Below are 24,085 nucleotides of genomic sequence, written 5' to 3' on the forward strand. Positions count from 1 at the left end.
CACCCTGGTTCATACCCAAGCTTGCCTTGCAGGCACTTGTGGGGTTTCAATACCCTAAAGAGAGATGGGAAAAAGTAAGGAATACGCTAGTAAGAAAAAAAGGAGTTGCGCTGATTAACAAGCTCCCAGCAGAAGCGTGGATGTAGTCTCCTTTTCCCCCTTCAGTCATCTCCCTCTCCTTTTCTCTTTTTAGTTGAAAATCCCCACGAAAACAGCTGACAGACAGACAGACACACAGGGCCCCCAGAGCGCCCACCTGAGGCGCTGGGCAGCGGAGCCCTTCCCACTCAGGCAGGTTTTACAGAGGTGAAGCAGGCCAAGAGCAAGCTCTGGCACGCTGGCACACTCCGTCCACATTGGTGGCTAGGGGTTTGTTGTGCCTAGGAAAAGCCAGACGTGCAATATTTCCTGGCAGAGTGGCTGCAGCATCTGCCCAATCCATCTGCAGAGCACGAGCATGAGCTCGTGCCCCACAAAAGGCACGCAAGATGCCCCCAACACACACTGGCCCATGAACAACAAGGAGCAGTCAAGTCTGGTCCTGAGGGCGATTGTCCCGGCACGGCATCCAGGTGACAGCAGGACAGACCCAGGCAGACCAGAGGCAGTGATGCACAGAGCTAACTACGCCCTGCAGCACCACGTACAGCATCCTTACAGGCTACATCAGAGGAGCCGGAGGAAAAGGACTGTTTGCCTGCTTGTAAGGCTTCTTCTACAGCGTGGAGGAATATTCTCCCACCAGGCACTCGCCTCCACCTGTGTCAAGGGATCACTGTGCCTTCCGGCACTGAGCCTGAAATCTGTGTTCTTGGGCTCATTTAGTTTTTAAGCAGAGACTGTGAATTAATTCTAAAACCGATTGTCCAGGAGGACCCTCACATTGTCTCGAATGTTGATGTCCGACCCCTTCGCCAGCAGCAGCTTCACCAGCTCGATATGCTTGTACTCAGTGGCCCAGATCATCGGCGTCCAGCCTCCGTCGTCCTGGGGAGGGAACGGAAAGGGTGAGGCATGCAGAAGGGGCAGGACTGTCTCCTGCTGACGTTCACATGCGCCCTGGCAGCCACAGCAGGGTGCACTGCCTGGGAGCCACAGACCCCTTCCCTCCCCACGTAAGCCTCACTGCACTCCTTCAGCCTATGCTGCTGCAGGGAAAGGTCCCTCAGGGTCCTGCAGAGCCCGGCAGGATTCGAACCAATCTGCCTCAGCAAACTCCAGTTTATTTGCAGCTCAGCACAATGCCGATGGATCTCAGGGGGTTCAAACCCAGATGACTGTCCAAAAGGCACAATGAATGCCGAGCTTCTGTGAAAGCTCTTGCAAAAGCTCACAGAAGCTCTGCAATGGCGAGTGCTAGGCTAGACCTGTCCCACAGCAAAACCACACTCCCACCCCTCTCCTAGAGGAGCACAGTCGCACCCTTGGGGAACAGGCTCCTCCAGCAAATTCAGGGTCAAGGAGAAATTGCAAATGGAGATACACACAGGAAAAGTTTCCATGAGGTCAGCGGGGCGAAGGTTCCTGCAGCAGGGCAGAAGGAGATGCCCACGGCACTGCCACCCTGTCGCCTTTCTCACATCCTCCCCAGCAGCAGGGCTGCCTTCCAGCAACCAGACAGCACGCTGGCAAGACTCTTGGCCCTGCCCGGAGAAGAGCAGCTTCTGCACCTTGCAGAAGGACCTCACCTGGCAGTTGACATCCATCTTCCCGTTGGACAGGAGGTACTGAACAACATCGTAGTGCCCCTTCTTGGCAGCCAAGTGCAGACACGTGGAGCCCTCCGCATCCTGGACACAAGCACAGAACAAGCACTCAGGGAACACCCCCTGAAAACTAGTCTGGTTTCAACCCAAAATATTCTGTTTATACTTTTTTATTTTATTTTTTTGCTTTTTCTATTAGCACAGGGCTTAACCCAACACCTGGCAGCAGGGCAAAAGGGGCTGAGAGCCTCCACAGTGACCAAGACCCAGCGTGCCCACAGCCATGTACCAAGACAGGGGATAAAAAACATCAGCGATGGTTGAAAGGAGAAATGCTTTTGGGAGCTGAGAATACAGGGTCTGGTGTAGATGGGCAGGCTGGGGCTGTGAGTCATGACGGAGACACTCCCACACCAACACCGAAAATCTCGTCTGGAGTCTGATTTTTATCAGACGCTTACATCCCAAGAGCTTAGCACACAGCAAGGCCTGGAGAGCAGGAAATAAAGAGGAGGAAATGAAAACCCGACGAGCGGAATGATTTCTTCCTACTACAGAGTTTTCTGATGGACGATTTGCCCTGAACAGAGAACACAGCACAGGGATGGGGAGCAAGGACGGGAAGCCTCGGGTCAGGGACTGTACCGAGGGGGCTCCCTGGGGCAAAGGAGGGGTTTGCACTCTCCCCTAAAAGCCTGACACATCTGAATAACGCCACGGCCTTCCCCTTAAATCAGTATGAGCCAAGTGCAGCTTCTCCACGGAGAAGCTCTCTACAGAGAGCCAGCATGTTCTAATATAGATTTTCTGCAGTTTTGGAGCGGGGCTGGTACCTTCCGTTACCAGGATCAGCAGCTTCAACCCGGGGTCTGAGAAGCCCCCACCCCTCACCCTGCAGGCCGGGCACGCTGGGGCACCCCCTCACCAGCTACTTCTTGATTCTGCAGTGAAATGGCTGGAGCTGATTTCCAACTGCAACGTTGCCACTTTCAGAAGATGACTTAATTTAGTGCAAGAAACTAATTAACATAATAAACTAGTCTAGACTTCAGACATGATCTCAGGCTTCTAATTTGCTTTTGCAAGCTCAGGATGTTTTCCTCCCCTTTACCTTTAGGAGCAGGAAACCTCTTTCCTCTCTGAAATGAATAAATCAGGTGAGAGACATTTAGACTGCTGCAAGGTGCTCAGGACAGCGGCCACCATGAACCCGCATGAGCCTCCCCTGCCCTTTCCCCATTCCCAGCTCAGAACCAGCCTCCCAAGGAGCCATTTAAAGGCTCATGACGGACTGCCGTTCTTATCTTGTGCAATCCTCCCAGCCTAGCTAGCTCCTTCACGAAAAGAGCACCCCAGCCCTGCCGTACTCCCCAGCAGCAGGACAGGAGCGAGCCAACGGCTGCAGGCTGTAACAATAAGAAGTTCACATGGGGAGGGTTCCCGTGCTCCAAGCAGAATCTGATTTAAGGGTTTGATAAACGATCTGCATATTTTCCAAGATTGCAAAGCAACCAGAGCATGCTAAAGATGAACAGACAGCTGCATTTTATTGTATTTGTTGAAATTAAGGGGTAGAGAGTTTAAAGACGGGGTCCAATTTTGCCACTGCAGCGTGACTGCGAGAAAGCACACATCAGGCCTTTGGAAATCAAAGCTTCCTCTGTCATTTTTGCTGGCTTTGCAAGCACCTAATTACCAACCCATTTTAAAATGTCACCCCCAAAATCTCATTATTAATTGCCTGTAGAGAAGGAAACGCTGAAATCAAACTTCAAATGCACTGCAGTGGGCTTCTGACAGTAATACTCAGTGGTCTCGTATCTAACCAAATACCCCCACATTTGGTGACATGAAGTGATGTAGTAACAACAGCGTTTCCCCACGTGCACAGAGCCATGACACTGCATCATTAAAATAACACCACCACCAACCAGAGCCTTTCCAAGCCTTTGAGCCCCAGGCAAACAAGTCCATTTCCCCTCTTCCTGGGCACTTCCACCCAAGTCTTAAAACCCGTCATGAAAGAAATAACGGGCAGAGGCTTCTTCGGGAGAAAAGGATAAGGAATAAATTGCTACCTTAGGATCTACTAGTGCTCCAGCCTTGATAAGGTATTTCACAGTTTCCAGGTGGTTGTTTTCCGCTGCTTCCATCAGTGGGGTTCTCTGGTCTTCAGAGCAGGTGTCTATATTCGCACCAGCCTGTTAAGAAGCCAAGGCAAATACAAGGACAACTGTAATCATTACTAGTTAGCAGAGGAAGGATGTGGGAGTAGAGATTTAGTAGCAAGTTGTTCCTGAAATTTGGCCATATTAAGCTTGAGGGAAGAAAAAAAAAAAAAAAAAAAAAACAGGAAAGAAAGCAGTCAAACTTCACCTGTTTCGGAAAGCAGCACACACTGCTTGCCCTCCCTCCTGCCTTCTACAGCCACCAACCAGGGCATAAGGAAGCAAACAGCTGCTGTTAAACAACTCCTGTCACTAATGCTTTTTGTCCTGATGCTTCTTGGATAGCCTGGGTAACAATTCTGAAAAAATCAGCACTCTTCTTTTTCCAGAAGCTTTGTTTTCCCCGCTCTATCATTTCTCCAGACACGATGAACAGGCAGACAGTGCTTCCCAACACCCTAAGCAGTAGGAACAACTTGCTGATTGCAACAGAGGTGGGAGATGTCAAAAATCCTGGAGACTGGCTGTTTCTGTTGAAGTCAACGGTAACATTTCTACAGATGTCTCTAAGAATTCATTAAGTCCAACACACAGTGCCTTGGACCAAAATCATCTTCTTTTCCAGAACTCCACCGTCTCATGCATCTTGCCTGTTTTAACCTTTCGGTTTAGCTCAGTAATCCACCCAATACTTAAAACCAAAAGAAAATTTGGGAAACAGCACAACTCTTGGCAGATCACGCATGCATATATGCACGAAGCTAAGAGCTGCTTACAGCAGCATCCTGCTGACTCAGCTTCACCTGGCACAAGATGGCCCCATTGCTTCTAGGTGCTTCCCACTGAATGTATTTGTTTTGCTTACTTTTAAATAGTGAGAGCGACTCAGACCAGAGAAGAGGTATTTTAAGTTTAACACGCTGGGGACAGTCCCAGCCAAACACTGCACTACTGCAATAGCCAGACATCAGGGAACAGACAAAAATGTGAAGGATCCTGGAAACAAACCAGCCCTTCTGATACTTGATTCGAATTGTTTGTAATATCTTGCAAATTTTGTTCCTTTTACTCCTATGAGTCATTCTGTTGTCTTCACTTGCAGTAACTCGAGTGAAGCTGCACCTTCAAACAGCACTGTGCATGCTGAGACGCAACATCTCAGCGGGCTCGTTTTCAAAGACGTGGCATTGACACTTTCTCAAAAGCTTTTTAAGGTTTACTAGTCACAAAGGGTAACCAAAACACAACCAGTCGCTCAGGACAATGTATGCCAGTACTAAAAATGAAAGCTATAGCTCTTTAAAGGCTTCTGTTTTCTTCACATCATATTACAGGGTTACTCTCACTGAACTGCTACGTCTTCCACCACCTTCCCTCACTCAAATTCATCACAGCCTAAATCTTAGACAACAGGTGAAACTTGCATCTTTCCTCCTCTTCTTTTCACATACTTGACATTTGCACTGCAAAGCAAAACCCTGCTGCAGTTTCTCAGTTTTTGACAGAAGGGAAGACAGGGTCTGCTAGCTCGCAGGCTCTAGAGCCTACCCACCACCCTTACAGAGAGAAACTTGGCAGCAGCTCGCAGCTCTCCCGCAGACTGCCAGTGGTCAGCCTGTGCTGGCACATCTGGCAGCGCACTACGCTGCTGGGTGTGCTCAGGCACACGGGCTCCCACCTGCTCCACGGTGCCCTACATCAAAGCTTCACGTGCTCACCGCCCAGACAGCAAAGCTTATCTGGAGAACAGCCTAGAAAGTCAGCTTCAGTCGTGTCATCTGAGTGTTCACACTACTCTCCGCCACTCCTCCTGCAGCAAACCCTGAAAATTAGGAGGTTTTTCACTGCTGATTTTCAAGCGTGCTTTAGCTGTGTGGGGCAGGAGACCAAAAACTACAGAAAATTGCTTGTACAGAAAAACGTAAGTGGAGACAGACCTGAATCAGCATATGGCAGATGTCCACGTGGCCAGACTCAGCGGCAGCATGGAGAGGGGTTCTCTTACTCTGATGCTCCATTTTAAAATTAGGGTCAATTCCATCCACTGAAAAACAGAGCAGAGATGCTTTCAACCACAATTCAGAGATTAGAGAAAAGTGTAACAAGAGCGTCCCCAGCCCATCCTCAGCCCTTCTCATGTCTCACTACGCACGCAAGCCAGAAAGCTCTCGGGGTAGTCCCATGGACATTCGATATGCAACAGCCCTCAAACCAGGCGCTTCAGAAACACCATGGAATATAATACCCTTAAGGCACTCCAATTTCTACACAGGCCATCTCCCTCAGATTCACAATTCCCCATCTCTCACTGCAACAAATACCATCAGAACCACACCAGGATAAAAAGGAAAAAAAAATGCTGCTGTTGTAAACAACAGAGTCAGTACTACCCCGCTTTTTTGTCTCAGGACCACTACTAACAGCACTTGCTATTAGTGATCCTCTTTGCATCCCTGTAAGCACAGGCTGCAAAGTGGATGGAGCTCCTCCAACGAACACGAGCTCAGGATCTGGCCAGAGATTCTCACAGCTGTGCAAAGACTGACAGATGATGATGACAGCCAGACAAAGATGTCTGGGCATGATAACATGTTGCATATGATGAGGCCATAGTTAAATATCAATGAAGAACGTTTTGGTGCTATTGAAGACACGAACAATGAAGCTAACCCTTGCTAGGAGAAAAAAGAAGAGTCTGATAACGCAAAAGAACAGAGAGCATCCAAAAACGTACTGCAAAGTACTGGAGTGGAAAGGAAATGATCCCAAGTGAAACACTGTGTCCTTCACAGGGGCAGATTCCTCTGGAATATTTGTTGGTAAAAACAACCCCAGCCAGATCTAAGTCAGCTGGTGACAGACAGTTATGCACCCCCAGAGCAAAGCCCCATGTATTGAAGGTCTCCTCCTTTCTGCTCTCTTGCTGATTGGTCTTAATTTAAACACACTCCCATCTTTTTACCTCTCCCCTGGATGCAAATAAACAGTTATCCCACTGCACGGAGAGGCAAAGTTCTGCTGGACTGGAAAAATCACACACAGGTCATATGGGGGCAGAAACAACTTCTCTGGATAAAACCATGTCCAAATGCAGAAGCAAGCTGGGAGCAAGTCCACATTTTCACAGCCATTTCTGATGACACATTACTTGCAAAAGTGGCTTTCTCCTCCAACACCACTCACAAGGGGCAGTGGGGAATATGACGTGCTGCCATGCTGGGAACTGGACTCTGGCAACTGCCTGGCAGGAGCTGGGAGTACTGCCAGACACGCAATATCCTGGGAAAGAGCCACCTACCCAACATAAGCAGGACTTTCTGCAGCTCTCCTTGCCTTGCAGAGAAGTATAACTGCTTTGGATGGAACCGTAACTTCTTGGGTCTGCAGGAGTGGGGAGAGAGGCAGAATTAGTACTCACTGAAGAACATCCCCAGCATTTTACCCCAACCCACACCATGGGCATGACAAAGTCTGTCCCTAGAGTACAGCTCGAGTGCCAGGAATAACCAAGAATATCAACACTCCAGAAGGAGGAGATATTCAAACTTCCAGCTCCAACCATAGCCAGCCTTGTTGTAACAACGGCCATACCTATTTTCATGATGCGAATCAAAAATCCTGGATCTTACTACTGTAAATGGGAACTCCTAGTAGTGACAGCTGAAGTTAGAGGGCCAATGAAAAATGAAATCTTCCAGACAAATCACTACGACATTTAGAGCTATAGCTGCTCTCTTGAATCAGTGATCTGTTGGGACTAACAATTGATTGGAGTGAATAACAATGCGCAAGGTATTAGTGGCATCAAAATCCAGAGAAGCTAAATCTCAGTATTCTCTACATTAAGCAACTCCGCTGGGAACTGGAAGACACAGAGGCCTTTTTCTTACTTTTCTGAGTCCAGGGCAATCAGGGCACTTTCCAGAGTTTCTTTAACTGGTCCCTGGGTCAGGCTAGTAGTAGGCTTTGGAAAAACTGAAGACCCAGCTAAGTCAAACCCCTCAGCAGCCGAACTTTCTGGCTTGTCTTCCTCTGACAATCGCGTTCCAGTGCCACTGAAGAGAAAAACAAGAGACAGCCAAAGCACAACCATTAAAAATATACAACATTACGTGTATCTTATGCCAAAGAAGGGAAGGGAATGGATTCTAAATCGACAGATAGTGTAAGCAAAATTGAAACACAAACCAATATATTTTACAGCCTTTTTGGTAAGAACTTGCCCTGAAAAGTAGTTTCATTGCCCTATGATTACATTTTGATGTACTCTGTGCAATAACAAACAGAAGAACACGGGGCTGAGTGCACTGCCCTGCTCCTGCAAGCCACGAAAGCCATCGGAACAAGATCAGAACACGTGGGAACTCAGAGCACTGCTCATCACAGGGATGGCTCCGTTCGTATTTGGTTCTGGTTTGATTTTTGATTCTTCATACCTGGCTCCATTGCTGTAAGTCAGCAGCTGAGGCTAGATACACCATATGAATTTCCCTCTCATTCACCAAACCTGGCAACATCAACTCATTTCACTATTATTTCTTTGCTAACAATAAGAGGAAGGAATCGTATTAACTCCTAAACCCTTTCTATCTTCACAGCCTCTGCCCCAGCTCACCCTGTGGTTGCTGGGCTCCTCTCTGGCACAGTGAAGAGCACAGAATACGCTCGTAAATTCCTGTATTGGAGCTTGGCTTATCAGAGGAGGACCAGAAAATGCTTTGCTCTGCCAGGAGGAGCACAAGCATTCAGATGCAAAGCATGGTCTGGCACAAGGGTTGAGGTTGCCACATGCTCCCAAGCTCACCTCCCTGTCGTGGTGTCAGCCCTTCCCTCCACAGCTGCTGGTTTCTGCTGCTCGTAGGTCAGTGACACTGTTGAGGTCGTGTCTGCTTTTGCTATTGTCACCTCCTTTGCCTTGGAGGCCTCTTCCCCGCAGTGTGGGCAGTAGCTCGTGTCGTTGACCTGGGAGGCACAGCTCTTGTGGAAACGGTGGGAGATGCTGCTCTCAGGCTGACACTCCATGAAAGTGCCCTAAAAAAACCACAGAGGAGATATTCACACCTTGGTCACTACATGCCTTACCCCTTCTACATGCTTCATCCGCAGCGCTCTTAAATACTTCATTCATCACCACTCTTGTCCCTTGCGCTTCCAGTACAGTAAGCAAGCACTGCCACTTTAGAAGAGAACAAAACCAAGGTAATGGGAAAAAACTCACTTGGTTAGGAACTGCAAAGCAAGTTTTTAATTGCACTTGGCAAACAGAACCAGAAAGTCCCATTTTCCAGCTCTTTCCTCTAACACTTGTAAGTTCTTGCTTACGTTTCTAGAAGTGCCAGTGTACTGTAAGGATGCCCCCAAAACTGGAAAAGAAAACTTCAAACCTGTGTGCTGAGCCAGCGTTAAAACTACCTAACAAACCTGCACACGAACCTTTCAAGGAACTACATTAACATAATTAAACCAGCTGTTAATCCCAATGAAACCCAAAGCATGCGACTTCTCTGCTTGGACCAGCCCTGGTTTTATGCTGTTTAACCCCAATAACATGGCTGACTGCTCATTCAACAGATGTGAGCAACCTTTCCTAAAATTATTTTCTCCTTCCAGCGAAGTCCTCCGAGCTGAACTGATGGTACCCCAGAATTCATCGCTCTATCCTATTACTGCTACCTAAAGCCCTACCGTGCTGTGTTACTAGTGACTGATAACCCAGACAAACACTCCCAGGTTCTCCTTTATGAACTATGACATGTCACTCAGAGATGCAAGAGCATTTAAGGAAAGGTTAGCCGAAGCCCACTCTTCTCCTGAATTCATGGTCCTCCCAAGAAATCTAATTAACTTTATTTCAGCTTTGCAAAATGTCTTTGAGGGTTTTGAGGATTTTATCTTTTAAATGATCTTTGACTCAGCATGAAAACTCAGGATGGCTCCATTTATTACACTTCCTATGATGTTGAGACTACTGTAGCATCTTTCATTGAGTTATCTTAAAGAACTCTAACATCAGACAATTACGCTGCCCCATCACCCCGGGATGCCCCCAACTGGTGTTTTACCAACAGGGAAATAGGACACTGACATCTTAAAGGACTGGACCAATGCTATTAAAAGCCTCAGTGGCAGAGGTGGCAGAAGCAGCTGGAGATCTCAAACACTGCCTTGTTCAGGTACCATCACTCAGGTTCTCCACCTAAGCCTTCATGAGCGGGCTGGGGGACAGAACCACTTCTTGTGTATGCAGACTCATTTACAAACCAGGCCAATACCGTTTTTGATGTGATTAAGTGTACAGAGGAAGAAAGAACCCTTCTTCCAAAAAATTCCTAAGGCGAGAGACTTCCACCCCTTCGGTAACATCCCTCGGGGTCTCCAGGAAGTTAAAGGTGACAATTGCAGCTACCCTCACACACGTTGCTGTTGAAAACACCATCTGACGTGCTGTGGAACGAGGTGGAGCTTATGCCAGGAAGTCAGTAAACCCCTTTAGGTACATCTCCACCTTCAGCTCTTCCAGCTACTGCGACACGTACCCCGTTCCCTAGATTGAGAGCACGGACTTACTGCAGTGCAAAAGTATCCACAGCCAGGGCAACACTGGTGTTTCACCATCCTCCCTCTATGGTCCTCACACAGCACCAAAAGCTGGACTTTGTTAGACGGGCGCATCAGTTCATACTTAACCACACTGTTTGTGCATCGGCCCAGCTGGAACAGGAGAAATTAAAGGAAATGAAATTACTGGAGACCAAAACACTCTCTGTGCTTGTGCGGAGGAAGATTTTGCACACTGCCTTGATGAGCCCTGGCTTTTTCACAGTAATTCAGATGTGTGCCAGATAGCATTAGCAGTGCAGCAGGAAGCTGTGAAAGCTGCTCTCACAGGAAGAAATGCATCATTTACTAACTAACATGCATGTGGACCAGAGTCGTTCGTTCCTTGCAAGAAAAATCGTAACTGGAAATACGCACCAGCCAAGCAGCCACAGAAGGGGCAGTCCCAGGGGCCTGACTCACACAACACACGCTCTTGTTTTGCCAGGAAGAGCGGGTGTCGGTGACCAAGAGAACAAGACCATACACACTAAATCTTGTTACTGTTCAAAAGTATAAGTCACAGGAAGATAAAGGGAAAAATAATTGCTCTTCGTTGCCAGCTAAGTTATCGTCTGTACTGGTTCCAGCACTGGCCCCTGCCCAGACCACAGGGATGAACAGCCAGGCTTTCATGAGAGCTCAGCTAAAGTCAGATTTCGAGCATGTTTTCCAAAATATTTTACCAACGTACAACTCTGGGCTTACAAGCTGTCTTCTCTTATACCACACCTTGTTCTGTTAGTGACAGCAGGCTCCATAGCTGGCGCTTTTCCCACCGGAGTTACTCACTCTGCTGTGTCAGAAGGACCGGTGCTTCCTCCCTTCTGCTACCCCGGTGCACACGTCTATGACATTTTCACATCCTAGTTACCACCTGCCAGCATGATGTGACAGGGTTTGGGTTCTCTAACTTCCTCTAATAATAACCTTGCTTACCCCAGATGTTTGGCAGAAGACATTTCGGAACTAGAAATATAAACATGCAAGGCTCTTACAAGGAAACATCCCTACCGAAATCTGGGCACGGTTTATTGTGTACTGCCACCATGACCAGACGGGTCGGTAAGGAACACAGTGCGTGCTCATCACTAACAGACTGTCTACCTGAGGATTGATTTGCTGCTTTTTCTCAGCAAAACTAGACTTCTTCTCCTTTTTTTTTTTTTAAACTACACTTCTCCTACAATCAACATCCCTACAGAAAAAAAAGAACAGGTTTTAACCTGAGCTCATGTTTCCCCCTTAGCATCTCATCCAGCTTACCCAGCTTGCAGCTGCAATGTCTACCTGTGGTTGTGACACCTTGGCAGAGCGACCACTGCTAACACACAGACCCCAGGGGCCGCAGGACAGCACTGTTCCATTGATTTTTACTTAAGAGGGAAGGAAACTTGATTAAGACGGGAAAAGCTGCACTGTCTCTGCAAGGAAGTCCCTGCGTTATTGTGTCACACTATATTATTTGTTAGAAAAGTCTAAAAAGTACAAAATGATTAATTGCTATTTTCCAGCCATTAGAGAGTGCAGCACGGTGCTCATAACTATTTATAACATTATCCAAGGACACGACAGTCTTAAGAACCCACTATTCATACATATAATATCCTTACAACATCTATGAGTCACTTATCCCATTATGAAAAAGAATCTGACATAAAGCATGGCCTTTGTTATTCCTTTCTCTGATTTATCTGGGGGAAAGAACTGTCAAACAACCATAGAAACTCTTCTGTATACTTTGTGCTTATTTAGAAACGCTGGAGCCCCCCTCTCTCCCATAAATCTCCAGGGCATTCTCTCCTTAATCCCAATCAACTTTGTCATGCTATTGAAATTCCTTTCTCTACAGGTACTAGCACATACTAACAGTCGTAGAGCTGGGCTGTAAATCTGATTACCCCTTCCTCCCTCCATCCTGGGATCCTCGAGGAGAACCAGGAGTACTCTGACTCCTTGTTCTACTACCAGTAAGTGTCAGAGCACTGCAGCATGGCTGCAGTTCAGCTGAAACTTCCAAGAAACCCAAGTGCCTCCCGGAAAAAGGAGCATCTACTGGGTTTGTTTCCGTCCCGCAGTCTTACTTTTCAGACAGTGGGAGGGAGTCACTTCTGCCACCTACTTCCAAGCCTCCTGGAACCACCAGAGCCCAACCAGCCCAGCTGTGATGACAGAGAGGCATCAGGTGCAACCGTTTCCAGCCAGCCAGACCTGGAGGCTGCGCGGGGCTGCCAGGACATAGGAAGCTTTGTAACAGAAGCCTCTTGGGGGGAGGAGGAAAGAGGAGGGCCAGGGGAGACTGAGCCGGTGGACAGCATGCCAAGTTCCAGAAACTCAAGAGCTGGCCACGGAAAGGTTTGCATCAGCTCCTTCGTAGTCAAGGGAAACCAGCTCCAAGCTTCCCCTGATTGGATTCTCTCACTTTGATGCATGCTCATGTATTTTAGCCCGCTTGGCCTGAGGTGTGTCTGTTACATCAACTCGCTCCAGCTACACAGGCCAGGACAAGCAGGAGATCCACCCAGCGCCTCTCCAGTTAGCCCTGCAGACTGCACCTGCTCCCTTTCGAGTGGCTTTACCCCAAATGTGTGATAAATGCAGAGTGTTGGAGTGAGATGTTTGCCCTGCCATTCCGGCACACCAGCAGGCTCCCAGTCTAGCAGGCTGCGGAGCCTCTGCGTGACCCTGACGCATGCTCCTGGCACGGCTTTGTTTTCTTTCTGTCTCTGTCCTCAGCAGAAAACTCTGCGAGAAGCTGAAAGACAGGCTCCTACCTCGTTATCCACGCTCTCCGTGGCCATGCACTGGTTGTTGGCTAGCGTGGTGATCTCTCTGCTTTTGGGGGTTTCCATTCGACAGCTACAGAGGGGGACTTCCTGGAGACCATCCACTTCCATTGCTTCAGGGCCGTTGGAAAGACCTAGGGTACAGAAGACCAGTAAACGAACTCTGAAGTCACCTTCCAGGAGAAAGGATGCAGCCGTCTTATCAATACCACCCATGTCCTGTAGCATCTTCCCACTCCACACCCTGAAACGCTTTGAAGGCATCATCTAAACCCTGTAGAACAGACCCCTTCTTACACCAGATGGAGTTTGCAGAAGCACACCGTACTTTTCCAAGTCCAGCCATGCTACAGATGACAGTGCTGAATTCAGGACAGTAAGTTAAGAACAGCTTATTCTGAGAAAACCCCAACACGTAAAGCAACGACGAGGTACAGATTTTTATCAGTCTGTCTCTCCTCCACACCTACTCCACAACGCTGTGCTCTGGCACCAGAAAATTTGTAGGAAACCACCTGGAGTTGGAAATTTGTATAGTTAGTGGAGTGATAAATAGGGAAGATCAGGAAAGCACAAACTTCTATTTGCAGGAGCTTATTACACAGACGGGAAAACACAATTCCTGGGACTATTTGGTCTCAGCCAACCAAAAATTATTTTTTTTGGAAAGAGAACAAGCCCGAGAAAAGAAAACAGCAAAATGGTCAGATGTTCTTGCTTTCTCCTCATCTCTTTCTTTCAGATTTTTAACATTTCCAAGCCTCTACAAAGGTGGATAAAGGCTGTGAAGGGGACACAGGGCCGGGTATGGGGACACAGTGTGAATGTTCTTGAGGCCCCTCTGAATTCAGCTCAGTGACTTGGTTACCTGCGACTGCAAAACACTGATCTAATGACACAGGGCTTACTTTTTGTCCTGCACACCTACTTTAATCCTGCATAGTTGTAACATCTCTTGCAAGGTTTTAAACCCTCAAATATCTACCTGCGGTTCACCCTGAAGTGTCCCAAGGTTCCTCTACCCAAGCCTGCTATGGGTTTGAGTCCCAGTCAGAAGGAAGCGTGCTGCTATTTATTCTTCAAAGGACAGTTATTTTGCTGCACAATTTCAGAAACTAACACCACTCCTGAGGGAGATTCCTCTGTAGCTGTCCTGGCAAAAGCAGCGCTCCCCCCTGTTCCTGCCCGTGGCTGCGGCCCTATCAGCTGAGCAGAAACTCCTTTCATCTTGTAAGGAGTTTCCTTTGGCTGACAAGTTGCACGACCAAGCCCTGAGAGGGGATATTTCAAGACATGTAAGCAGAAGGAAAGGCCTTGTAGTTTTCATGTAAAATCCTGCCCAGATATTAAACGTTCGAGAGCTTTTTCTATGACCACAAATCACAAAGCTCATTCCTCGCCTTCCAAGCTGTCACTTTCATGATCTTTTTGACATCCAGAGGCTCCGGTGAAAGCATCCCCTGTCCATCCTGACCCTCCCTTGGTGGTAAACACTCCCACCCGTTCTTTGACGTGCCTCTATCAAAAGAGCCAGGCAACCTTTGAAAGCAAAAGAGCAGCAGGGGACGGGCAGACAGATCGAGGCCAGCGAGGACGTGCTGGAGCCCAGGTTCAGCACTGGGAACAGCGGCTGCTCGACCCGGGGCCGAGCATCCAGACACCCCCAGCCACCGCTCCCCTGCTTTGCTCCCCAGCCACCAAGGCCGGTCCCCTCCCCATGTTCCCAGGGCTGAACGAGGGGATACGGCGGGCACCTAAATGAGGGGATTTGGGGAGAGGCTAAATACGCATTGCCCAAGGACAGGAGAGGGGGACAGACAGACTGACGCCTCCCTCCTCAGCAGGGTTCTCAAGCCACTCAACTCCACCGCTCCCACCCCAAGCCGGCTCCCGGGGCGAGGACACCCTTACACCCTTGCCCAGCGGCCGGGTGCCTCTCCGGCGAGGCCGCCTTTCGGCTCGGGGTGCTGGCAGCCACCAGGGGGCATCCGGGGCTCCGCTCGCTGCTCGGGCTGAGCCAGCGAACAAAGACCAACATGGGCCATGGCCGGCGTCGGAGCCCGCACTCACCTTCCGCCTGCGAGGAGAGAATTCCCTTCACCCGGAGATCCAAGGAATCCAGAGACACCTCCATGTACTCCATGCTGTTGTCCTGGCCTGACCCCTCTCTGCCTCCCAAAGATGATTTATAGGCTTCAGCACCTAGATTAAAACACGTATATTTACACAGCTAAAAAATAAATAAAAAAATGCGTGCGTGTGGAAAGGCCATATTTAACCACGCAGGCTGGCTGCAGGCTCCTCAGAGGGGCTGGGAGCACAGATGCACATAGAATTATGAAAATGTGACATCTGGGCATATATGGCACAATTGATCTCCCATCTCTTATCTCCTTCCCTGTCTGATCCGACAGATTTTCCACTTCCACTTAGGTAGGTAACAAAGAAAAGAAGAAATGAGACCAGTAAGTTCTGCCTCTGAAAGGCACATCTGCCTGCTGCCGTACTGCAACAGCAGCAGAAGCTTAAACGGCACGAGGAAGGGACGAAACCAGGGCTCGGTGCATTCTCCTGTCTCCAACCTGCTGCCAAGGGCTCCAGGTACACTCCGGCCAGGCAGAGCGAGCCGGTGACAAGGCGCGGGGTGAGGAAGACGAGACAGGTGACATTCAGCTTCACGGGAGGGGAAAACACAAAAGCCAAGTCCTGGCTCTAGGCGAACAAAGCGGCTGCTGGAAAGGGATCGCGTGGGGGATCCCTCGCGGCCTTCGTGGGAATTGTCATCTCTTCGCATTCCCTTGGCTTCAGCTCTCTCTCCTGGTTTGCTTCTCCCACCCAGGCTTGGCCAAGAGACTTGTGTTAGCCTGAAAGACTGGCTGCCACCTTTATTTAAGGGACAGAAAACCAGTCTGCATCTGAAATGAAGAATTAGCTATTTGCTGTGAAAGGGATCAATGGCCCGCGCTTCCTTTTTAGAAGGGGTTTGCCTCAGGAGGAACAGGAGCACGTCAGATGAGTGACAAACGCCAGGCAGAGCCCAGAGGCTGAAACGTGGTCATTTAGAAAAGAGGCACCAACAAATCTGATGATAAAAAGTGGTCTGTTTGCAAAGAATTAACAAACACAGAATAAACTCTTTGATGGCTATGGATGTGTGAAGCCTTAATAAAGACGCTGAAGGCACAACTTCACTTCAGAGAATGAACATTTTTTTTAAACCTGTCTTGGTACTTTTCCTGAAGATGAAGAATCAGATCCAGCCTGCATCCCCACTCTCCCCATCCCACAGCTTTCAGAAGACAAAGGGCACTGAAAACTTCTCTGGAGTGCTGGGTATCTTCTGAGTGCCAGGTCAAACCAGAATGGCTGCCTGCACTACATCCACACCATGAGATGGGCCAGAGGTTGCTAAATTACACGGTGTGGTGCTTTCAGAATAAGCAACAGCCCGCGCACCGCCTTCAGCTAGACAAACATCCACAAAAAGCAACAGAGCATCACTCTGGGACGGCTCTTTCTTTTCCTTCTGCATCTAACCAAGCCCCCCAAGGTCACAGTTTCCATGAACCATGCGGTCTTTGGTTGATGTTCTGAAATAAGGGGAGCACATGAACAAAAAAACATTTCTCCAGCATGCCAAGGATAAAGTCGCCTTGTATTTAAACTGCTGTAAAAGCGTGGACGTGAGCCTCACATGAGCGCGAGTAAGATACAAGCTCAGACCCTGGTTCACCATGCAGCCTACCCTCAAAAGGATCAAAGAGCTCTGCCTACAGCCCCTGCCTTATGGGCCTCAGGTCCTTACCCCCACCTGGAAGGCTACTTTCTGTGCAATTAAAGAACAAAACACGATCAATTACCTAGTACACTGGCTTGTTTCTTTTTATTCCTCCGTCTCCTCTTGCGGGTGGGTTTCAGCCATGGGCTGTCCGTCTTTCCTTTCCTCTTCAGCAGCTTCTTCTTGATGCTGGACTCCGAGCTCTGAATAACCAGAGAGGCCACGGGCATGTCAGGCATGTTGGTACCAGCATCCCAGCAGTCCTTTGCACCCATGTGGAAGAGCCCCCACACAGCTTGAGTTGTGTGAAAAGGCCTTAAGGACTGGGGGTTTGAAATCAAGTGGTGCAAAGATGCCTTTATAGCGCCGAAAAGGAAACACAGGCACACATGTGGGTGTATTTCCTGTCATTTCAATAGTGCATGCTTCACTTTCTCTTCCATGTAGGCTCTTACGCCACACTCATCACAGGAGTAGCTGAGCACCTCTGTGCAGCAGGGTAAGTATGCAGTTACACGCACACTTTTAGCTTCTCCCCAGAGAAGTTTTTTTCAAACTAAAATGTTCACATTGCCCCACGGTTGTGCTAGAAAAAAAAAAAAAAAAGCCTGTCTTGTACCTAAAAGAGCCAGCTTAACAGGGTTGGGACAGACCTTGGGGAGTTTAACCCTACAACAGCAGACGGGCCCCCTCCCTGAGCAAGGTACTGGGTATCACGTCAGCACAGCCTAATCATGCAGCAATCTTCAGGCATGTATGAATCTAGACAGGGTTTGGAGTTATTGTATGTTTGTTTTAAATGCAGGAAATACAGTTGCCTGGGGTGGGTTTTCAAAGTCAACATCAGAACAGGGAACCGGGCACCCCAACCCTGTAACCCAGTGTTCAAAGCTCCAGCCATAAAATTCGTGTTCAGACTGAAACAGCCAGCTCCTGAGAGCTAACCGTCTCCCACCGAAGCCTATAAAAAAGCCGCTGCTGCCTTCAACGGAGGCTGGATCAGGCCCTACCTTCATGGCCTACTTCCTACTTCAACAGGAAACCGGTGCTGCACCGTGAGTAGAGCCGGGCAAAGGTGGTGCTGAGCGCTGGCTCCCGGGCAGCTCCGCGGCGCTGTCTGCACTGCCCTGAGGATAACCGTGCCCGAGCACGGGCTCGCCTCTGCCTCGCCACGTGGCTTACAGCGGTTGCGTCACACCGCTCGTGGGTGAGAGGTTTGCGTTTGAGCCAGTCCCTGTCTGGGTTGCTGACTGACTCACCAGATATGAGCACAGCAAAAACCACAGTCTAGGATGTGTAGATATGACTCGGGTGTTCAGACTTGAATGCAAGCTCAACCCTTGGCTTGAGCCAGCACTGCAAACATGCCTTGGCTGCCCTGTGAAAGGCACAGGCCACACAGTCCCTCCTGCCTACTCCTCTGGCTCTTGGAGTGTCAGAGAAGAAGGAACAAGATTCTTCAGAGTTTCACCAATTCATCTGGTATAGTTACTTCTACCTTCAGCCCAAACTATCAAGACAATGAAGTCAATAATTTTCTCAAGGTGACTGAAGAAGTGGGGTGCCTTAAATGCTGGCTCCTCAACTTGAGATGCTGCGAAAAGGGAGCACAATTTTTAAAGTAAAAGGGAGGGTGGGGAGACAGACAACCAGTGAACAGCAATTTCAAAAACAAGAAAGTATCAGGTTACCTTCACCAGCCATCTGAAAAACAAAAAGTAAAAATCACCAACGGCTGGTGAAAATCTTGCTTTAGCACTGTCTGTCTGTGTGCTGTTTGTACACCTCCCCGGTAAGGGCTGCCAGCTCATGTGGTAGTGAGGTGACATGTCAGATAGACGTGAATTTGGGCAGTGGCTGGCCCAACGGATTTGTGAAGAACTCCACCTGGACTCTGAAAATGCAGGCTGAGCTTCAGCTTGTTAAGAAAACACTGCCGGCTCCCACCACTTGCCAAGTCTGCCTCCAAAGAATGTAAGCACCCTTAAATATTTCTACTAACATTCAAACGATTAAAAGCAGTCAACACCTTGTTGAAAACAACAAATAAAAGCCCATTAATTAGCATCAGAAAGCAATTAATTGTATCACAGATCATGGTTAAGCACCTTGTGGAAAACAATACTGTGTGTGTGGGTGGCTCCAGCGAGTGAGTTTTGTCAAAGAGACCTGAAACTACACTGCTGCTCTCTCTTTCTGGCAGCAGTGCAAAGGGGAAATTATTATCAGCAGGACAAAGGCTTTCAGATGCATTTAGCAGCCCGGCTTACCAAGTCAGACTCATCTCCATCTTCCTCCTCCTCCACAGACTCTCCAGACTCTTGCTCCTCCTCAGACTCGCCATCATCCATCTGCAGCCACCATTTGCCCAAGAACAGAAAGAGTCAGTCACGTCAGGCCCCCCAGAGCACAGCACCCCCCATCACCCTGCCGCCCATGTGTGCACTAACACCGTTTCCTCTCCAGGACAAGACCTCCAAGGCTGTTAATGCACATCATGGTTCACCCATCAGGATGGTACAAGAGAAAAAAACAAACAACAAAAAAAAAATCCAACTCCAGAAGAAAGTTTTCGAACCAAATCTCAATTTCTCTGATTATCCAGAAACAGCCTCATACCTACACTACGCAGCGTGATTTGGGAGAAGTTAACTAAACCAATTTTAGTGCTTTACCGGCCTGTAACAAGCAAGGGTAGGAAGACATCTCTTACTGGTTTGGTGAGTAACATAACTAAGTGTCGTGGGGGTCCTGCACATGCACCAGACCACAGAGCATTACATAGCAAGGCTGAAACAGGAGGGTAGGTGAGGGACTCTCACGGGGGAAAGAGGGAGCAGGAAGTGGTCATCAAAAGCCTCACTTCCACCGCTGAGCTTTCTCACACCTTGCAGACTAAAAAATCCTAGAAATTGCCTCAACTGACGCCACTCCTATCCCATGGGTGTAAGCAGTGTCCCGTCCCGCTCTAAGTCCTGCACGGGGCATGTGAATACCTTTCTGGCATTGTCTGCGTCAGACGCGCTGTCTTTAGAGGTCCTGTTATCATCTGCAGGAAATGCAGCTGCCTGTTCTGCTCCGTGATCATCCTCCTCTTCTAACTCATCAGAGTCTTCCTCTTCAGAGTCTACATCTATGCTTTCCCCATTCACATGAGGGCTGACATCACCTAGGTCCTTTTCACTCTGGAAGTTGTCCAAGCACATGAGCCACAAAGACAACATCAATTCATAGCACAGAGCAGCTGAACCCATCCCAGACCGCCTCTGTGTTAGAAGGCTTACAGCTGCCAGGGGAAAGCTGGCTTGATGTCCCTCCAGAGCTCTTAAACGCTGCCAGCAAAGCCAGCCCCAGCGCCTGCCATGTGCCACCTAACCCTGTCAATCTGGGGAACGAGACACCACGAGGAGTCATTCTAGCCTCATGTGGCTGCACGAGGCGTTACGGGGAGGGCTGCTGGTCAGGGGCTTTCGGCCAGCCCACGCAGCCTCATTTAAACATGGAAGGGCAGCTCCGCCGCGGAATACCAAGGGTGCAACGAAGGTTTCTAGGGAATGCAAAGGGACGTTAAACCAGAGTGAGGAATTTTTTACCCCGCTCCATGAAACCGTAGTGCTCAAAGACCAAAACTTCAGGGCCCAAACTGCAGCAAAAGCAGAAGCTGATCAGGAGGGAATCCTAGTCTAAGGTCTGTTTTTAAGTAACTGCTTGTTTTGCCTTCCAGCCTCAAGCAACGCTAGGCAGCAACCTTGAGGACTCCAAAACAGAAAGGTTACCGCACAGCGTAGGCTTGAAAACTCTCCAGTTCCACGGCACTCACAGGACAGAAAGGAAACATTCACTGGAAATGTTTAAGAGCTGGTATCTGAACAGCCACCCTCAAAAAGCCATTTTCAAAGCAGCGAGGCTGCTGCGAGCAGGATGCTGTCACCAGAGAGATGCAGACTCAGAACAGAAGATGCTGGCGGCAACGAGCCAGCATGTTCCCACACCTACCCATGGGGTTGGTGTGCCAGGACAAGGGGCCAGGACAAGTGCCCAGAAGGCTCAGCGCACCCCTCACCTTGGCACCCGCAGAGGAATGAGTTATGCTCTTAAACATCTCAATCATTGTTCTCTGTTTTAACACTTTGGTCTTTTTCTTGGGAACCAGGCTATAGGTTCCCATTCTCCGTTTTTTCTTCCGAGATACTGCAGCAGCTGCAAAAAAAGCAAAATAAACCCAAAGTTCGTTCAGAAATGAAAAGAAGGGGTAGAGAGTGGAGGCTGTAATGTGGGAAACCATATTTGAGGGCATGATCTGAGAAAAAAGGCTTCCCACTCCAACTAATTTGTTTACAATTCAACTAAATGATGACACACGCATACGTGCAAACACACAAAGAGCTTTTTGCCAGTGCTGCAAACTCACCCAAATTCTGAGTATCCTCTCCGTGTTCCTTCTGGCCCCTACATCACCACACATAACATCAAATCCTTAAATTAGCCTCCGTTTGGCAGTATTGCTGATGCCGTAGGAGGCTGAATAGAATCCAACTTGCTCAAATAGATACTGCAAGGCTAATAATACTGACTTACAACAAAAGCGATCAAATAATAACTAAAGAACACAGAGGGAAAAGGAATCTTAAATAAAGAGCTGTTTGCCGTTTAACCTCATTTCACACCTGCCGTGGAAGTTTGTTTGATTCCTTTCACTGCTTTGATCGGGTCTTAATTTGTTGAGTCTCCCTCCTGGCCTTCTCATGAAGCCAGCCATCGCTCCTCTCCTCCTGCTGCTGTCTTTGGTGGATGCGCATCAGAAGCTCGCCTAGCACCGGCTCTTTTAACAGCAGACAGCAGGAACCAGCCAGCTCCGGCACCAGCACCGGCAGCCGTACAGGCTGTTCCTTGCAAACATTTCCTCATCTCTCACTGCGATGAAGTTTCACCAAAAGCTATGAAGAATCCTTTCAAAAACTTTCCGCTAAGCCAAAGCACGTTATTTACACTACTGTACCTCACGGGGAGCAGCTCTCACATTGACAAAGCCCCTCAGAAACAGCTCCAGAGCATCGCAGTGAGGTTTCAGCAGCGGCGATCCCTGGCCTGGCGGTGCCTGTCGCAGCCCGACCACCTCCCCAAGGGGAGCAGAAGCACAAGGTGCCGGACCCTGGCGAGCTCGCCCACCAACCCGAGGCTCAGCCACTTGATCAGAACTACCGCTGCCTTCCACCCCATCCCTCCACAGACCTGCACCTGGTGACCGGGTCCCAGGAAGGACAGCACAGCGCTCCCCAGGGAGCGAGCTTCACTTCCGAGACCACTTCAACAGGGGTCTGCAAGAATAAGCCCCGCGTGTGCAACATCCACGGGCGACTACACGGAGTCCAGAGGACACAAGCATCATGCAGTGCCAGGGCCAGCTGCACACAGGTGGACAGATGAAAGGCGCCTGTTAAAACACGGCCCCCAGCTACAGCCCTACTGGTGCCAGCAGGCAAGGAAACCCTCAAGGATATTCAGCACTGAGAAGGACTAACAGGGGTGTCGGTCCTTGCTAACCTGCCTCAGCCCACGCACTCGGACTCACACACACGTTTGGGAGGCGGGTGCTGCCAGGGATTTTAACTCTGTCCTTTTTACCCGTCTGCGACTTCGTGGTGGCCACATAGCTCTGGTTCTGAGGTAGTGACTGGTGAAGGCCCGGGAGAGAGGGCAAGGGCAACGGCTTCCCAAACTCCAGGACATTTTTGTTGCCTTCCTCCTTTGATTCTTTTTGATCTCTGCTGTCTCTCCCATCTTTGGGGTCTTTACTTGCATGCTGAAAAACAAAATGAAGTTACACTGAGCCTCTGTATTAAAAGAAATTAGGAAGACAAATTTAATTCCTTTCTTTCTAGCATAATCACCTGCATTTGACCATGCACTCAAAGCAAAAGCACTCGGCCCCTCCTCTAGCAAACAACGTTACTTTGCCTAAAGACTGCAAAACACACTCAGGCTGCTGCTCCTTCACTTGGTGAAGGCTGTTCCCTGCGAAGGTGAAGGACTGCATCGCAGAGACGGCAGCTCTCTGCACAGCGCAGATGACGACAAGTACCAGACACTGTTTACGCAGGCGTTTGGTTGGCTCTGGAGAAGACGAACAAACGCAACACAGACGCCCATTCCCTGAAACACATCCGGAGCGTGGCTGGCACACCCCTGCAGGTACCAGGATCTGAGCCTTGCAGGGATGATGTGGAGGAGCGGGCAGCACGGGAAGGGACCCGTCCTGGCCACCACCTGGCACGCTACTAAAGGCTCGGCAAAGCCACGGGCTCACACCCGCTAGCCGAGCACAGAGCGAAACACGGGCAAGGAAGGACTGGCCTGACACCGCACGTCCATCCACAGCACTGCCCTAGCCAAGACCTGCCCAAGCTTCCCCTGAATTAGGGAGGCCAGCTCGGGCAGGGCCAGTCTGGCTGCTGCAACACAAAACGCAGAGCAAGTTACAAGCTCCTGTGGCGAGCTGGCAAGGCTCGAGAGGCTTCTGGAGTTGTTTCCACACCCCACATCACCGCAGGCTCCCAGGCCCCAGGGCGGCTTGCACACGCTCTGATCTGAGCTCACACTCAAACAAAGCACCCAGGATGGCTACGGCTGCGTGTCCACCGGGCACCCAACAGCAGCCAGGGGTAAGCGCTGCCACTCCTTTGCCATTTCACACTGCATTTGCCCTCCTCTGTACTTAACAGATGACCTATAGCCGCATCCATGTCCCTCCATACGTCTGTCCACGCAACTGTCAAGCAGGAGGCAGGTTTGGAGGAGGTGCTCCAGAAAACCAAGGGCAGGGTTAGCAGATGACAAGCACTGCGATGGCAATGCCGTAGTGCTGCTCCTCTTGCAGGAAAACGCTTTTCCTATGAGACTTCTGAAGAAACAGCCAAAATACCAAAACAGAAAGAGGAAGCCACGCAAAAGAAAAGGAAGAAAAGAAGCAGCAAGCAATAAAACCACTTTCTACAGTCCAGGTTCATATAGGTACTCCTAGACACTGCTTTCAAGTAACGCGTGACCTTG

At 49.3% G+C, this 24,085-nt stretch overlaps 1 protein-coding gene across 30 annotated transcripts in view; it reads right to left on the reverse strand.

Moving 5' to 3' along the window:
- EHMT1 (euchromatic histone lysine methyltransferase 1) overlaps window positions 1-24,085 on the reverse strand; it is a 115,050-nt gene that overhangs the window by 17,817 nt on the left and 73,148 nt on the right. For 15 of the 30 annotated variants that reach the window (XM_035564739.2, XM_035564742.2, XM_035564751.2 and 12 more), the window contains 15 exons: window positions 22,661-22,838; window positions 21,099-21,235; window positions 20,032-20,220; window positions 19,306-19,386; window positions 17,118-17,238; window positions 15,328-15,459; window positions 13,246-13,391; window positions 10,442-10,585; window positions 8,679-8,905; window positions 7,765-7,929; window positions 7,173-7,255; window positions 5,812-5,918; window positions 3,785-3,907; window positions 1,689-1,790; window positions 883-987 (listed from right to left, as the gene is read on the reverse strand). In XM_035564739.2, the coding sequence (XP_035420632.1) occupies window positions 883-987; window positions 1,689-1,790; window positions 3,785-3,907; window positions 5,812-5,918; window positions 7,173-7,255; window positions 7,765-7,929; window positions 8,679-8,905; window positions 10,442-10,585; window positions 13,246-13,391; window positions 15,328-15,459; window positions 17,118-17,238; window positions 19,306-19,386; window positions 20,032-20,220; window positions 21,099-21,235; window positions 22,661-22,838 (2,040 nt within the window). Of the gene's footprint in view, window positions 1-882; window positions 988-1,688; window positions 1,791-3,784; window positions 3,908-5,811; window positions 5,919-7,172; window positions 7,256-7,764; window positions 7,930-8,678; window positions 8,906-10,441; window positions 10,586-13,245; window positions 13,392-15,327; window positions 15,460-17,117; window positions 17,239-19,305; window positions 19,387-20,031; window positions 20,221-21,098; window positions 21,236-22,607; window positions 22,839-24,085 lie in introns of all 30 variants that reach the window. The other 15 variants (XM_035564755.2, XM_035564754.2, XM_035564753.2 and 12 more) reach the window with 5 other exon arrangements.

This window comes from Cygnus atratus, chromosome 19, assembly GCF_013377495.2.
Source record: "Cygnus atratus isolate AKBS03 ecotype Queensland, Australia chromosome 19, CAtr_DNAZoo_HiC_assembly, whole genome shotgun sequence".
Taxonomy (NCBI): Eukaryota; Metazoa; Chordata; class Aves; order Anseriformes; family Anatidae; genus Cygnus; species Cygnus atratus.